The 13,193-nt window shown below is 60.1% G+C and overlaps 2 protein-coding genes across 2 annotated transcripts; one reads left to right on the top strand and one right to left on the bottom strand.

The window, feature by feature from the left end:
- Window positions 1-44: 44 nt before the first annotated feature.
- Window positions 45-374, bottom strand: LOC131093818 (period circadian protein-like). The gene has a single exon (XM_058041148.1). The coding sequence runs from the start codon at window positions 372-374 to the stop codon at window positions 45-47; it is 330 nt and encodes a 109-aa protein (XP_057897131.1).
- Window positions 375-7,611: 7,237 nt separating this feature from the next.
- On the top strand, window positions 7,612-12,248 carry LOC131093850 (5-hydroxytryptamine receptor 3A-like). The gene is made up of 8 exons (XM_058041197.1): window positions 7,612-7,772; window positions 7,897-7,941; window positions 8,277-8,386; window positions 8,933-9,102; window positions 9,297-9,457; window positions 9,695-9,905; window positions 10,038-10,271; window positions 10,445-12,248. Exons 1-8 carry the CDS (start codon window positions 7,749-7,751, stop codon window positions 10,741-10,743), a joined length of 1,254 nt encoding a protein of 417 aa, XP_057897180.1. The 5' UTR covers window positions 7,612-7,748; the 3' UTR covers window positions 10,744-12,248.
- The last annotated feature ends 945 nt before the right edge of the window (window positions 12,249-13,193 follow it).

The raw sequence follows: 13,193 nt of genomic DNA, 5'->3' as shown, positions 1-13,193 counted from the left end.
GTCTGTGGGTCCCTGTATCCGCCCGTGCCCGTCTGTGTGTCCGTCTATATCTCCGTCCGTGCCCCCGTCTGTGTGTCCGTCCGTGTGTCCGTCTGTGTGTCCGTCCGTGCCCCCGCCCGTGCCCGTCTGTCCGTCTGTGTGTCCGTGTGTCCGTCCGTGCCCCCGCCCGTGCCCGTCTGTGTGTCCGTCCGTGCCCCCGTCCGTGCCCGTCTGTGTGTCCGTCTGTGTGTCCGTGTGTTCGTCCGTGTGTCCGTGTGTCCGCCCGTGTATCCGCCCGTGCCCGTCCGTGTGTCCGTCTGTGGGTCCCTGTGTCCGCCCGTGTATCCGCCCGTGCCCGTCTGTGTGTCCGTGTGTCCGCCCAGGTGTCCGCCCATGCCCGTCTGTGTGTCCGCCCGTGACCCCGCCTGTGCCCCCGCCTCCGCCCGTCCGTGTGTCCGTGTGTCCGCCCGTGACCGCCCGTGTGTCCGCCCATGCCCCCGCCCGTGCCCGTCTGTGTGTCCGTGTGCCTGGCCGTGTGTCCGCCCGTGTGTCCGCCCGTGTTCCCCCCCGAGAAGCCGCCGATCATCGCCCCGAGCCCGTTCTCCCCCGTGCCCCCACCCCAGCAGCCGGGAACACCGGCCCAGCCGGCGCTCTGCCCTGGCCGCGCCCCTCCATACTGATAAAAGTGAATTATTTTCCTTAAATCACAACAGTAATAAACGCTCCTCCCCTGCTGAGGTCCTGCAGGTGTCTGCCGGTGCTGCCCGGTGGGAGGCTGCGAGCAGGGGCTGGAGGAGGATGGACTGGGATGCTCCAAGGGTGGATGCACCCTGGGGGAAAACCGCCAGGAAAAGGCTCAAAACAACGAGGACCCGGCACCTGCTTTTTGCTCCAGCCAAACCCATGCTTTTTTGGGCTTGGGTGAGCAGCAGGAAATAGGCGTTTCTCAGATTTGCTGAGCCAAAAGGGTCTGTGTTCTGGACACAGCCTGGGTTCTACCTTTCTCTTAATACAAGGGTGCTGAAATGGAGATGCCCCAGCAAGGGCCCCGGGGCTGTGCGGGATCCAGGTGTGTGTGTGCAGACCCCACGCCGTCAGCAGTGCAGCTGATGAGATGTGGCTCAGGCACCTGGGCAGCTTGGCTCCACCTGGGGAGCCAGCGGGGCTCAGCTCTCTTGGGGAAACTGGTGAAAAACTCCTCCTGCATCATCAGCAATGTGTCAGTCGCAATCCCCATCGGGCTCCGAAGCTCCAGCGACACTGATGGCATTGGCATTTCCAGCAGAGCTGTGGCACTGCACGAGGAAGGGGGATAGTAGGGTCAGACAGTGGCACTGCCATACCCTGGTTGCCCATTCTCCCCTGAAAATGCCCTTTCCCAGCTGGGCGGGCATCTCCCACAGTGGATTTGTCTTGGGCAGTCACAGACCATCTCTTGCCTTTTGTTCTGGGAGAGGTGTGGGACCTCAGCGTGGCCTGTTCTGAGATTGTCTGGGTTTCCTGGTTCTCACAGGTGCTCCAGATGAGGAATTCGGGAGGGAGGAGGTATCAGTGTAGATAAGGTGAAACTGTGGAAGCTGGTGTTTGCCAATTTCCCTGATGTGCAAAGTATAAACAAGATAACCAGTGATCCTTGAATGCAACAGAGTAAGAAATTCCACTCATTTTGGGAGCTTGCCAGGCTATTAATAGTGAGAGATAGGGAGGTAGTGCTGGACACTGTGATTTTCACTCTGGGACCCTCACGCACTGCAGAGGGAATGGTGCTATACCCAAACTTCGTTGCTTAGGTAAGGGTCTCCAAGATTTTCCTACCTTAAAAAAGCTATTAACCATAAAAATTCTGAATTTCTCTGTCACAAAGATAAACTCAGACCCGTATTTTTAGCTCCAGGTTTGTCCAGGCTGTGTTTAATGTTTAGCAGCCTGATTAATGCTGTGATAATTAACTAGGGTGTAGAACAATTTGTTTGCAGCGTTAAGTGCAGTCACAGCACTGTTACATCCAAGATAATTTACTAGGGGAGATTGTACACTGTCAGACAGAGCAAGCTGCAGACATGTCCTCTCCTTCCGTGCCCCGAGATTGGGCTCAGCCTGTGAGCATAGCTGCCGTCCCACTCAGCATCAGCCAGATCTCCTTCATTAACAGCAATGGGCTCCAAATACCGTCATGTTCTTATTATTGCCTGCCTTTAGTGGTAATGAAACTGGCAGAATATTGCAAGCATCTCAAGGGTGTCTAATGAAAGAGAGGACTTGAAAGGAATGCACTCCCATCCCTTCTCTGGGGGATTTAAAAGCATTGGGCTCCCTTCACTGGGTGAAGATGGGCTTGATAGCTGGAATGGGCAATTTTTGGCTTCTTCAAGGGCCAAGCAGTTTGCATCCATGGGACAAAGCTACCAGCGTCCCTAAATGAAATTAAATTGGCCAAGGGCACCACACTGAGCAGCTGTTCACAGCGTTTGGTCTGTGTTGGGGTCTGGGGGCTGCGCAAGGTGAGTGCCAGAGCAGAGATCCTGGGCGTCTCTCTGTCCCTCTGCAGTGACCAGGGCTCCCGGCCAGCCCAGGCCTCCTGCAGGAGCCCTGTGCCTGGAGCAGGGCCCCGTGGAGCGGAGCTGCAGCGGGCCCGGCCGCGCTCATCTCGTGTCTCCGTGCAGCGTTAAATCACAGCAGACATGCAATTCGGGCAGCGGGAGCCGCCGTAATGGGCGGCCTCGGGCGCCTGATGGGGCCGGGGCCATCCGGCAGCTGTGCTGCCAGGGCTCCTTGCCGATGCTTTATTGTTTGTGACGCTCCAAACGCGCTCTGAAAGGCGAGTGCTGGCAGCCTGGAGGAGAGCTGCTTCCCTCTCCCGCCCGCTCCGCGCCGGCAAGCACCACAATGGGGGCCTCCCTCCCTGCTCCCACTGTGCTCCCCAGCCTGAATACAGCACCCATCCTGTGCAGAGCCCAGCCACGCTCCTGCCACGGCTGCACAGCCCCCAGCACGTTCCGTGGCACGGGGTGGGAGCTGCCAGGGGGCTGTAGTGCATAATGCTGGGCACCCAGGACTTGGGGCGAGCTCAGGTTGGGCTGAGGAGGGAATGCAGAGCATCACTTATGCCATCACATGTTGGGGATCTTGTGCTTGTGTCCCTGTGCTCCCCTCAGCCCCTGAGATTGCTGCGCTGGGCTAAATACCTGCTTGCCCAGCCAGGAAACCTGCTCCCAGCATGGCTGCTCCAGGAGACAGGCCTGAGTGCCAATCCATCCAGTGCAGGGATGCTGCCATGCCTGGCTGCTGCAGAACCTGCAGGGATGCTGCCATGCCCAGATGCAGTGGGGCCTGCAGGGATGCTGCCATGCCTGTCTGCAGGGATGCTGCCATGCCTGGCTGCAGCGGGGCCTGCAGGGATGCTGCCATGCCCGGCTGCAGTGGGGCCTGCAGGGATGCTGCCATGCCCGGCTGCAGGGGAGCCTGCAGGGATGCTGCCATGCCTGGCTGCAGTGGGGCCTGCAGGGATGCTGCCATGCCTGGCTGCAGGGGAGCCTGCAGGGATGCTGCCATGCCCGGCTGCAGGGGAGCCTGCAGGGATGCTGCCATGCCTGGCTGCAGCAGGGCCTGCAGGGATGCTGCCATGCCTGGCTGCAGTGGGGCCTGCAGGGATGCTGCCATGCCTGGCTGCTGCAGAACCTGCAGGGATGCTGCCATGCCCAGATGCAGTGGGGCCTGCAGGGATGCTGCCATGCCTGGCTGCAGGGATGCTGCCATGCCTGGCTGCAGCAGGGCCTGCAGGGATGCTGCCATGCCTGGCTGCAGCGGGGCCTGCAGGGATGCTGCCATGCCTGGCTGCAGCAGGGCCTGCAGGGATGCTGCCATGCCTGGCTGCAGTGGGGCCTGCAGGGATGCTGCCATGCCTGGCTGCAGCAGGGCCTGGACGGGACGCAGGGCTGAGCTGTGGGAAGCCCCAGGCAGTGAGCACTTCGATTCCCAGAAAAGCAATTACCATGCAGCAGATTACAGGGCTAATAAAATCCCATTATGCTATTTTGGAAAGTAAATCTGATCTGGGCGCTGCCGATTGATATCAGCCGTCCCACAGAACGTCCCGCAAGAGCCCCCTGCGTGTGTGTAACACGAGCCTACAGTAGATCACACTAATTAGATATGCAATAACAGGAGGGCTGATAGGAACTACATTAAAATCTCTTTAAGATGAAGATGTAAAACCCGAGGGAGAAAATTCAGAGGTAATGATGCTGCAGCAGAGGCTCCACCGGAGCAGTCCGCGCCCCCTTGGCCTCGTCCTGCCGGCTGCAGAGCAGGAGCTGCAGGAGAGGGGGCAGAGCGGGGCACGGTCCCCAGCACCGTGGTGGCGCTGCCCGTGATTTTCATTACCCAGATTCAATAAGGGGAGAGCGCTGTGAGCTGCTGGTGCTCCCTGGGAGGTGACTTGCCAGCTACTAACGGAGCCGAGAAATCAAATTAGCCCCAGCTCTGCTCTCGCTCTCTCCCTGACACCACTGTTGGCAGCCAACGGGGAGTTCATCAGGGCCCCGCACTAATTCTTATCTCGTTTAAGTGACTCCATGCCGGCATCTGATGCAATTTGCTCTACGCCGCTGCCGCAGGCTTTGGTCCCTGGCCACTGCTTCCCCAGGATTTCCAGCAGCTGGCAGCTTTGTGGGGGCATAGGCACCCGCAGCACACACAAGCACAGTGTAGGCATACAGGAATACAGAAGATTATGGAGGCGTAGGGTGGAGGGGAGGCTCCCCTGCCAGGCAGAGGGACACTGCCCAGCCCAAGGCTCTGATGCTGTGGAGGGAAGGATGTGTAGCCTGAGCAGGGCATCCCTGCATGGGTGGACACCGAAGGCCTTTTGACTCCAGTCAAGGCCTTTTGCTTCCAGTCTTTTTTGCCCCAAGGCGTTAAATATTTTGGGAAACTGAAAACGGTAGGAAGAACCTTTTTTGCTGAAATTTACAACAAATGCAAACTTCTGTGGTGGAAACGGACTCCAGTGTAGGAGCAGATTGGAGGGGTTGGGGGAAAGCTCCTGCCCCAGGCAGGGGTGCCAAGGGCTGGCTGCACACGCTGCCCCCACCTGTGGCTGTCAGAGCCACCGTCGGTGGCACAGACCCACCTGCCGCAGGTGTGAAGGGGAGCCCGGTACCTCCAGAGCTCTCCTCTCCCCTGCTGGTGGAAACCCACCCTGTGTCAGAGGCATATCCCAGGGCAGGGTCCCCTCCCCTGCCTCCCAGAGGGTTTCCCCATCTTTCCAACCGCTGAGGATCTCCTGGCTCAGCCCTGGCACCTGCAGTGCCCTCTCCCCCATCGTGCCCCCACTGCACACGATGCTGGTACCCCAAACCCGCCTTGCCACAAGCAGGCGCCTGGGCAGAGGACGGGGAAGCTCTTCTGGAGCTGGGCGGGGGTGGGGGATGGCTGGGTGGGCCCCACTGGCATCCTCCTGTAGCATTTTATCCTCCCAGCCTGAAACTTGATGCAGCGGGAGAGGCTGATCGCGAGATTAATTGGGCGTTCTCAAAAGCCCGGCTGCGGGGAAAGCCACGCGAGTGCCGCCCGCCTCCCGCTCCGCTCCGCGCTCGGCTGCCGCCGGCCGGGCCATGGTGCCCGCGGGCCTCGGGGCGCTCCTGGCGCTGCTGCCGCTGGCCGCGACCCTGCAGAGCCCAGGTAAGGCGAGGGAGCGCGGGCAGGGCCGGGGCCGAGCGGGGCCGGGCGCTCCTGCACGGGGCAGCACCTGCCCAGCAGCCGAGCCGCGCTGAGGGACAGGCGGGGACTGCTCTCCGGGAAACCTTCGTGCTGCTGCCAGGCGGCATGGCTGGGGGAGGCTGGGGCATGGGGCAGCTCTGCTGCAGAGCCCGGAGGTGCCTCCTGCCTGGGTAACACTGGCGGCAACGTGGGGCAGCCTTAGCACCAGCTCTGCTCTGTGGGGTCTTGAGGTGCTCTGGAGCTGCGCCCAAAACCAGCCCTGGGGACAGAGAGGGACGTGGGGGTCTCCTGCCTGCACTCCACTGCCCGAGAGAGGCTGCCTGAGCCCCCTGCCTGGTGAAGGGCTTTCTCCAATATAATGTTTAGTGCCTCATAACCTAGAGCTGGGTTTTGGGCACGATACTGTGCCTATAGTTTGCAATTGCAGCTCCGTGCAGTGCAAAATTGACAGCCAACAGATTTTCTTGTTATTCCATTATTATTTTCTCATCTAATGTTCCTGGGAAATAGCACAAAAAATCCTTGAGCTGTTTTGCACCAGCCCAGCTGAGTTTTCGGCAGGCTATTGACTCAAATCTCTGGATAGGTCATGTAGCTCCTGCCACCCAACTCCCAAGCCTTCTCCCACTGTTAACACATCTAAGGTGGCAGAAAAGGAGCGGGGACAGTGATATGCTCACCCTGGCAATGCTGGCCAGGAGGCAGGAAGGGCTGTGCATATAGATCCCCATGTGTTAGGGCTGTGCCAGGTTCGTGCCAGGTTCACCAGGTGAGTCGCTGGCACAACCTGGCACAGATTTGGGCTGGGCAGACCAGCATGGTGTGTGCAGCAGAGGCAAAGAGCATCTGAGGTGAACCCAGCCGTCCTCCCTCTGCAAAGCCATTTCCCTGCTGCCAGAGCATCCTGATGCAGATATGGATGGTGTGGATGTGAGGAGAAGGTGGTGCAAGGAGGAGTGCAAGCACGAGCCAGCTGCCACCAGCTGCAGCAGGGAAGGTCACTTGGCCCGAGCTGTGGTGATGGCAGCAGCTGCATTTCCTCCCCTCACCCTAATTGCTGCCTCTCCCCATCTCAGTGCCTCTGCTGGTTCATGCCTGCCTGGGCGAGCACCATGCACTGCCATTCATGAGCAATGTCAGAGGGCCTGAGGCTCTTGCTTTTTCTTTTTTTTTTTTTCTTTTTTTTTTAGCTTAAAACAGAGATTAAAATTCCCTTCCAGTAGCTTTCCCCAAGTTCCCATAGATCTATTCCAATCAGTCTCTTCCATTATGCTGGAATTGGACTCTGGGGCTGTGGCTACACAAGTGCAGCACTGCTGCCCTGGCCCAGCCGTGGCGTTCCAGGCACCTGGCAGTGAGGACATGGTGCTGAAGGCAATTTGCCCTCACTTGATGCTGCTGGCACCAGTGAAGGGACTGTTTTCACAGGAAGCAAACACCAAGATACCTAATAAATGAATTTAGCATCCTGCTTCATCTCTAACCTTCACCGTCTCCACCTGCTGAGCAAAGAAATGTCCCTGGAGGGAGGGAATGGTACGAAACCTTCCCGGGGCAGTGTGTCCCTCGTGGTTCCCTGCTGGCGTTGTCCTGGCACTTGTCCAGAGAGGTGAGGGCTGGCAGCTGTGCCCTCTGGGGCTGGGGAAGGTCACAGCGCTGACAACCTGCACGGCACAGCATGTCAGTACCATACTAGGTGATGCTCCTGCTGTCCAGGCTTGTTTCCCATCAGGATGCTCTATTACAGTTGGGTGGGAAACCCCAAGGGGTAAGTGAGGGCAGGCAGCTGGCAGCACCCCGCAGGCCATGGCACACCCCAGGGAGACGGCAGCCGCCGCCCCGGGGAGCAGCCTCCCTCCCTCCCTCGCTCCCTCCCTCGCTCCCTCCCTTTGTCCCTCTGCCCAGCAGGTGCCCGGCCCGGGGCCGGGACGCCGGAGCCCCCCGAGCCCGCCCTGCGCCGCCTCTCCCGCCACCTCCTGGCGCACTACCAGAAGGGCACCCGGCCTGTGCGGGACTGGCGAACGACCACCACCGTGGCCATCGACCTCATGGTCTATGCCATCCTCAGCGTGGTGAGTGCTCTGCTGCCATTGCGCAGGGAGGGGAAGGGTACCTGGCGTGCAGCATCCTGCCAGCGTGCTCTGCCCGTCCTCCCGAGGGTCAGTCCCCGTTCTGACACCGTTCCCATCTTCACAGGATGAGAAGGACCAGGTGCTGACCACCTATATCTGGTACAGGCAGGTGAGGAGCCACAAAACCTCACCCCTTCCCTGCTGGCCCCCTCGGAGTCCAGCACCCCCAAACCCCCGTGTTTTCCTGTGAGAGAAGTGTGCAGTCCTGCAGGAGAGCAGTAGGGGAAACATCCTGGGGGCTGGCGAGACCTCTGTAGCACATGAACCCCGAGGCTCAGCTTTCATGCTCCCTGGTTTGTACTGTTGGGTGTTGTGCAAGCTGAAGGATTATTCTTCCCTCCCTGCCTCCCGTGGGTGGGAAGCTTGCTTGGTGCGAGCCTGGGGTCTGTGTGCTGGCAGAGCAGCAGGACCTCGCCCACCAAGTCCCCTCTCCATTGTCCCCAGCACTGGACAGATGAGTTCCTCAAGTGGGACCCAGCTCACTTCGACAACCTGACGCAGATCTCCCTCCCTGTGGAGAGCATCTGGGTGCCCGACATCCTCATCAATGAGTTGTGAGTGCAGCCAGGGTCTCGAGGGAGGTGCACTGGGACTGGAACTCCTCACCCACCATGGGCACGTACCATCCTGTCCTTTGTATTCCTGGCACAGAGCTGGCAGCCTCCCCACATCGGGAGCTGCAGATGGGGATTGGCTCTGCAGCTGGGCCATTTCCAATGCTGGCTAACCACAACCATTGGTAATTACCCTCACTGTGCTGGGGGTGAGATCCAGATACCAGGAGAAAGGCTTTGTGAAGACAGTACAATGCCGGGGCAGCTGCAGAGCTGCTGGCCCTTCCCATGGAGCTGTGTGGTGTCCTTCCCACTCCGTGGGGATGTAAGGTGCTCCCAGTGCCTCCTGAGGGCTCTGGGGCTTCTCGGGCTGGGAGAGGGCAGCAGTCTGGTGAGGTGATGTGAGGCAGAAATGCCTGCAAGGGTATGACCAAAAAAGCAGAACAGGAGGCTCGTGGGCAGTTCCCCCCTGAGCTGCCACTTGGCAGAAGGAAGCCCTGCCCAGAGTGCTCTCCAGCCCACATCTCTGTCCTTCATGTCCCTCAGCGTGGATGTTGGAAAGTCCCCACACGTTCCCTACGTTTACGTCAGCCATCACGGGGAGGTGCAGAACCTCAAACCCATCCAGGTGATGACAGCCTGCAGCCTGGACATCTACAACTTCCCCTTCGACGTGCAGAACTGCTCTCTCACCTTCACCAGCTGGCTGCACCACAGTGAGTGCCGGCCGCGGGCTCGGGTCCCGGGGAGCGGGCGGGGGCTCCGGAGCTCCGTGCGCAGGGCGGCTCGTCCCTCTAGATGGCCCCAGCGGATCGGGGAAGCGCGCAGGGCGGGCAGGCGGCTGCAGGGCCGGCAGCTGCCCGCGCTCTGGGCGGGTACCCCCAGTCCTCGCCTCTCCTCCGCCCCCCAGTTCGCGATATCAACCTCTCGCTGTGGCGCCAGCCGGAGCTCGTCAAGTTCGACCGGAGTGTCTTCATGAACCAGGGCGAGTGGGAGCTGCTCTACGTGCTCAGCCACTTCCAGGAGTTCAGTGTCAAGAGCAGTGACAGCTATGCTGAGATGAAGTTCTATGTAAGAGCCTTTGGCCACCGCGTTTCTCGGGGATGTGGCACGAGGGAAGGGACCTGCCCTGTCCCTGTCTCTGCTCTGTGCTGCAGCTCCTGCCTGCAGGTGGGAGGCTCCTGCTAGTGAGCCCTTCCTCTGGCTCACCTTAGTGCCCCCCACCATCCTCGCTCTCCTTGGCAAAGAGCCACAGCAGCTGAAGGCTCATTGCAACCCTTCACAGCCTTTTGTGTCTCTGTCCTGCAGGTAGTGATCCGGAGACGCCCCCTCTTCTACACCGTCAGCCTGCTGCTCCCCAGCATCTTCCTGATGCTTATGGACATTGTGGGCTTCTACCTACCTCCCCACAGTGGGGAGAGGGTCTCTTTCAAGATCACTCTCCTGCTGGGCTACTCGGTTTTCCTCATTATTGTATCCGACACGTTGCCAGCCACTGCCGTCGGCACCCCATTGATAGGTAGGGTGCTTCTCCTGTCCACCTGCCACGGCAGTCGTGGGCAGAGACCACAGGGCCCTGAGACTTCAGCAGGGAGGATTGGCTCTGTGCACGATCCTTTGCAGGTCACTCACCTCACTGGTGTCTCTGCAGGCATCTACTTTGTGGTGTGCATGGCACTGCTCGTCATCAGCCTGACAGAGACCATCCTGATTGTGTGCCTGGTACACAAGCAAGACCTGCAGCCCCACGTCCCTGAGTGGCTGAAACACCTGCTGCTGGAACGAGCCACCATCCTGCTCTGTATCCGGGACAGGAAGAAATTCAGCCAAAGCAGGATGCAAACCTTGGACACGTCCAGGCAGGTGGAGAACAATGACAGCACAGGTAAGGGTGGCACAGAGAGGGCCTGTGGGAACTGAAGGAGTCTAGGTGCTCTGTGGCCATCTACACCTACATAAACATTCTTTGTATGGTGAACTGGGTGCCTTGTTCACCCTCACAACCCCCAGTTCCCTGTCTAAACTGATTTTTCACATTTGCTTCTCTTGCTCCCTCAGCCAAGCCGACCCCCTATGTCTGTGAGGACCCCCGGGAGCGCGGGGCAGGGGGGGCCACGAGGCCTGCTCTGGCCTTTGCTGGCCGGCCCGAGGGCTCAGCAGCCCTGCAGGAGGTCCTGCGTGAGACCACGGCAATCCGCCAGCTCCTGGAGAAACGGGAGGAGTTCCGCGACCTCGCCCGCGACTGGCTGCAAGTGGGCTACGTGCTGGATGTGCTGCTGTTCCGGGTGTACCTGGCAGCCGTCCTGGCCTACAGCGTCACGCTGGGCACCCTCTGGTCGGTGTGGAGGGATGCCTGAGCAGCGCCCGTTGCTCAGGGCGGGAGATGGGGGACCTCACTCTGGTGGGTTCTCCCTGGCTCTGGGACTCGCCAGTGTCTGTCGACCCAGGCGGGCGCATCCCTCACGTCCCTCAGCTCCGCAGCGGGAAGGCGGAGCTGAGCAGGAGCCCCCAGGACCCCATGACCCTGCCCAAACCTCTCTCCGCTCTTCCCCTGCCGGCCCCGGGAGCGCCTCCGGCCCGGCCCGGCCCCGGCCGCGGCTTCAGCACCGCGGACAGCGGCCCCGCCGCCCGGCCCCGCCGCCTCCCGACCGGGGTCCCCGGCATCGGGTGGGGTCCCCCCTGCTTTGGGGGATCCCCACCGCCGCAGGGGTCCCGCTGCCCTCGGCTGCCCTACCCCTGACCCCGGCTGCTGCCTTTATATCGTACCCCCGGCCCCCGGGCATGCCTGCCCAGCAGATCCCCCATGCTTTTGCTCAGCAGTTTCAGCAAAGTGGGAGAGACCCCGCGTCCGGCCGCGGCCAGACCCGGATGGCAACGGGACTGGCTCCGTGAGCACGCGGTACGGGGCGAGATGCGGGGGCAGCACTGCCATCACAGCTGCAGCAGGTCCCAGCTCTCGCTGCCATCTGTCCCTGCAAGGACAGACACAAGGCGAGAAGCGCCGCAGATACCACAAGGGCCCATCCCATGTTCTAGGAGCATCCCTGCATATGCCGGTGATGGGGGACAGGTGGGTTGACACCACCTGGCTCTCCTACATCTGCCCTCAAACCCACCAGCCCCAGAGCAAGACTCCCACTCACCATCTCAGAGCCATCACCTGCAGGAAAACTCACCCCTGAGTGACGGGGGCTGAGGACGGGTGGAGCGGGCTCCTGCCAGCGCCGGCCGCACTAATGCGCTGATGGTCTGTAAGTGGCTGCCTATTGATGAGGTGTCCAGTTAAAGAGTTCGTGAGACACTAAATCAGCCCATTGATCCTGCCGAGATCGATGGTGCTACAGACCTGATCAGTGCAGCGGGCAATTAACACCCTCTGGAATGAGCTGCCTTCGTGTAACATCAAACGCTCCAGCAGACAAATCCAATGGGGCCATTGACCCGGGTGTGCGATGCCACCCAGCCCATGTGTTTGACGAGGGTACTGGGCAGCAAGACTCCTGAGCCAGCCTTGCCATCTCTCTCCTGCCCACCATGACCCTGATGTCCCCCAAGGCTGCACTGCAAGATGCTCATCTGTGCTGCTGTATCCCTGTATCCCATTGAATGTTTTGGTCCTCGTCCTCCCTGTGCTAGGAAGCCATCATGCACCCAACCTAACCCCCTCAAGAAGCAGCCCTTTTCCCTGGAAGGAGAGGCTGCCTGTCCTGGAGGAAAGATTGATTCTCCCCTTGCCCTCTTGCTACTTTGGGAAGTGCTGCATGTGGGAAAAAGTTCCAGGCATCTGAGAGAAGCCTGGATTTTCCTCTTTAAAAAAAAAAAAAAATCAATAAATCTGAATCTAATCTCCTAATAAAGGTTTAATGAGGACATAATGTTGATGGAACAGAACATTGTTGCAGCATAATCGCTCCCAGCTGCTGTGCGAGTGTGCACACAAAGGCCCGGTCCTGCCGCGATTTCCCCGTTGTTGTAACAACGCCTTTGTGCCAGGCCGGGCTTTGCCTCCCTTCTCATGGGGCGCTGCAGCCCGCAGGTTCCTCACAGCAGGACCGCCTCTGCTTGCCCTAACCTGGACCAAAGTTCCCCACCACTTGCCCAAAGGCCTCCTGGGAGGCTGTGCTGGGGGGACTGGGGGAGGCAGGAACACCATCAGGGCCTTGGAATGGACACGTGGCGCCTCAAACCTGCTGGGAAACGCTGGGGCAGGACACTGGCACATGCCACCCATCCCTGGGAAAACTCAGCGCTGCTCTGCCCTTGGTGGCTCCAGCTGTGCTGTCAGCAGTGTCTGATGGCATCATGAGGTAGACGGCAGTGTTGGGCACAGGCAGGGCCGGGGGGAGCTGGCAGCACTGGCTCGGGCCGGCGGCAGCGTGCGGGGCTGCGCGGTTTGCCACGGCACAAAAGGAGAGCAGGCGCTGCCGGTAATGTAGTCAGTAAATAAATAAAGGAGGGCTTAAGCTTAGTGTACAGCAATCAGTCGGGAACTACAGGATAATTAACGCAGCGGGGGGCCGGACGGCTCTGCAGGCAGGTTTAAATGAACGAGTTCACTTTCATTGAGGCAAACTTGCTCTGCTCCCTGGTGAGCCGCATGGGCAGGCAGCAGCACAGGCAGCATGCTGTGGATGCTCCCTGCCCACGGGACGCTGGCATTCCAGGGAGATCCCTGGCCCACTGGGGTTGGTTTAGGGATAGCACCTCCTCAATTTCCCCCTCAGAGCAGGCACCCCCAAACTCACCACTGTGGGCACCCCCATGGCTCACCCCAAGCTGGTGGGATGCATCCTTCCTCCACCTCCTC

The sequence above is a fragment of the Melospiza georgiana genome, chromosome 27 (genome assembly GCF_028018845.1).
Source record: "Melospiza georgiana isolate bMelGeo1 chromosome 27, bMelGeo1.pri, whole genome shotgun sequence".
NCBI lineage: Eukaryota > Metazoa > Chordata > Aves > Passeriformes > Passerellidae > Melospiza > Melospiza georgiana.
The sequence above is the reverse complement of the archived record's forward strand: the minus strand, read 5'-3'. Positions and strand labels throughout refer to the sequence as shown.

Coding starts and splice junctions, on each gene's coding strand:
- LOC131093818 (XM_058041148.1), bottom strand. CDS start 374: ATGGGCGGACACCTGGGCGGACACACGGACACACAGACGGGCACGGGC.
- LOC131093850 (XM_058041197.1), top strand. CDS start 7,749: ATGGTCTATGCCATCCTCAGCGTG. Junction 8,387..8,932: donor GACATCCTCATCAATGAGTT/GTGAGTGCAGCC, acceptor CATGTCCCTCAG/CGTGGATGTTGGAAAGTCCC. Junction 9,103..9,296: donor CACCAGCTGGCTGCACCACA/GTGAGTGCCGGC, acceptor TCCGCCCCCCAG/TTCGCGATATCAACCTCTCG.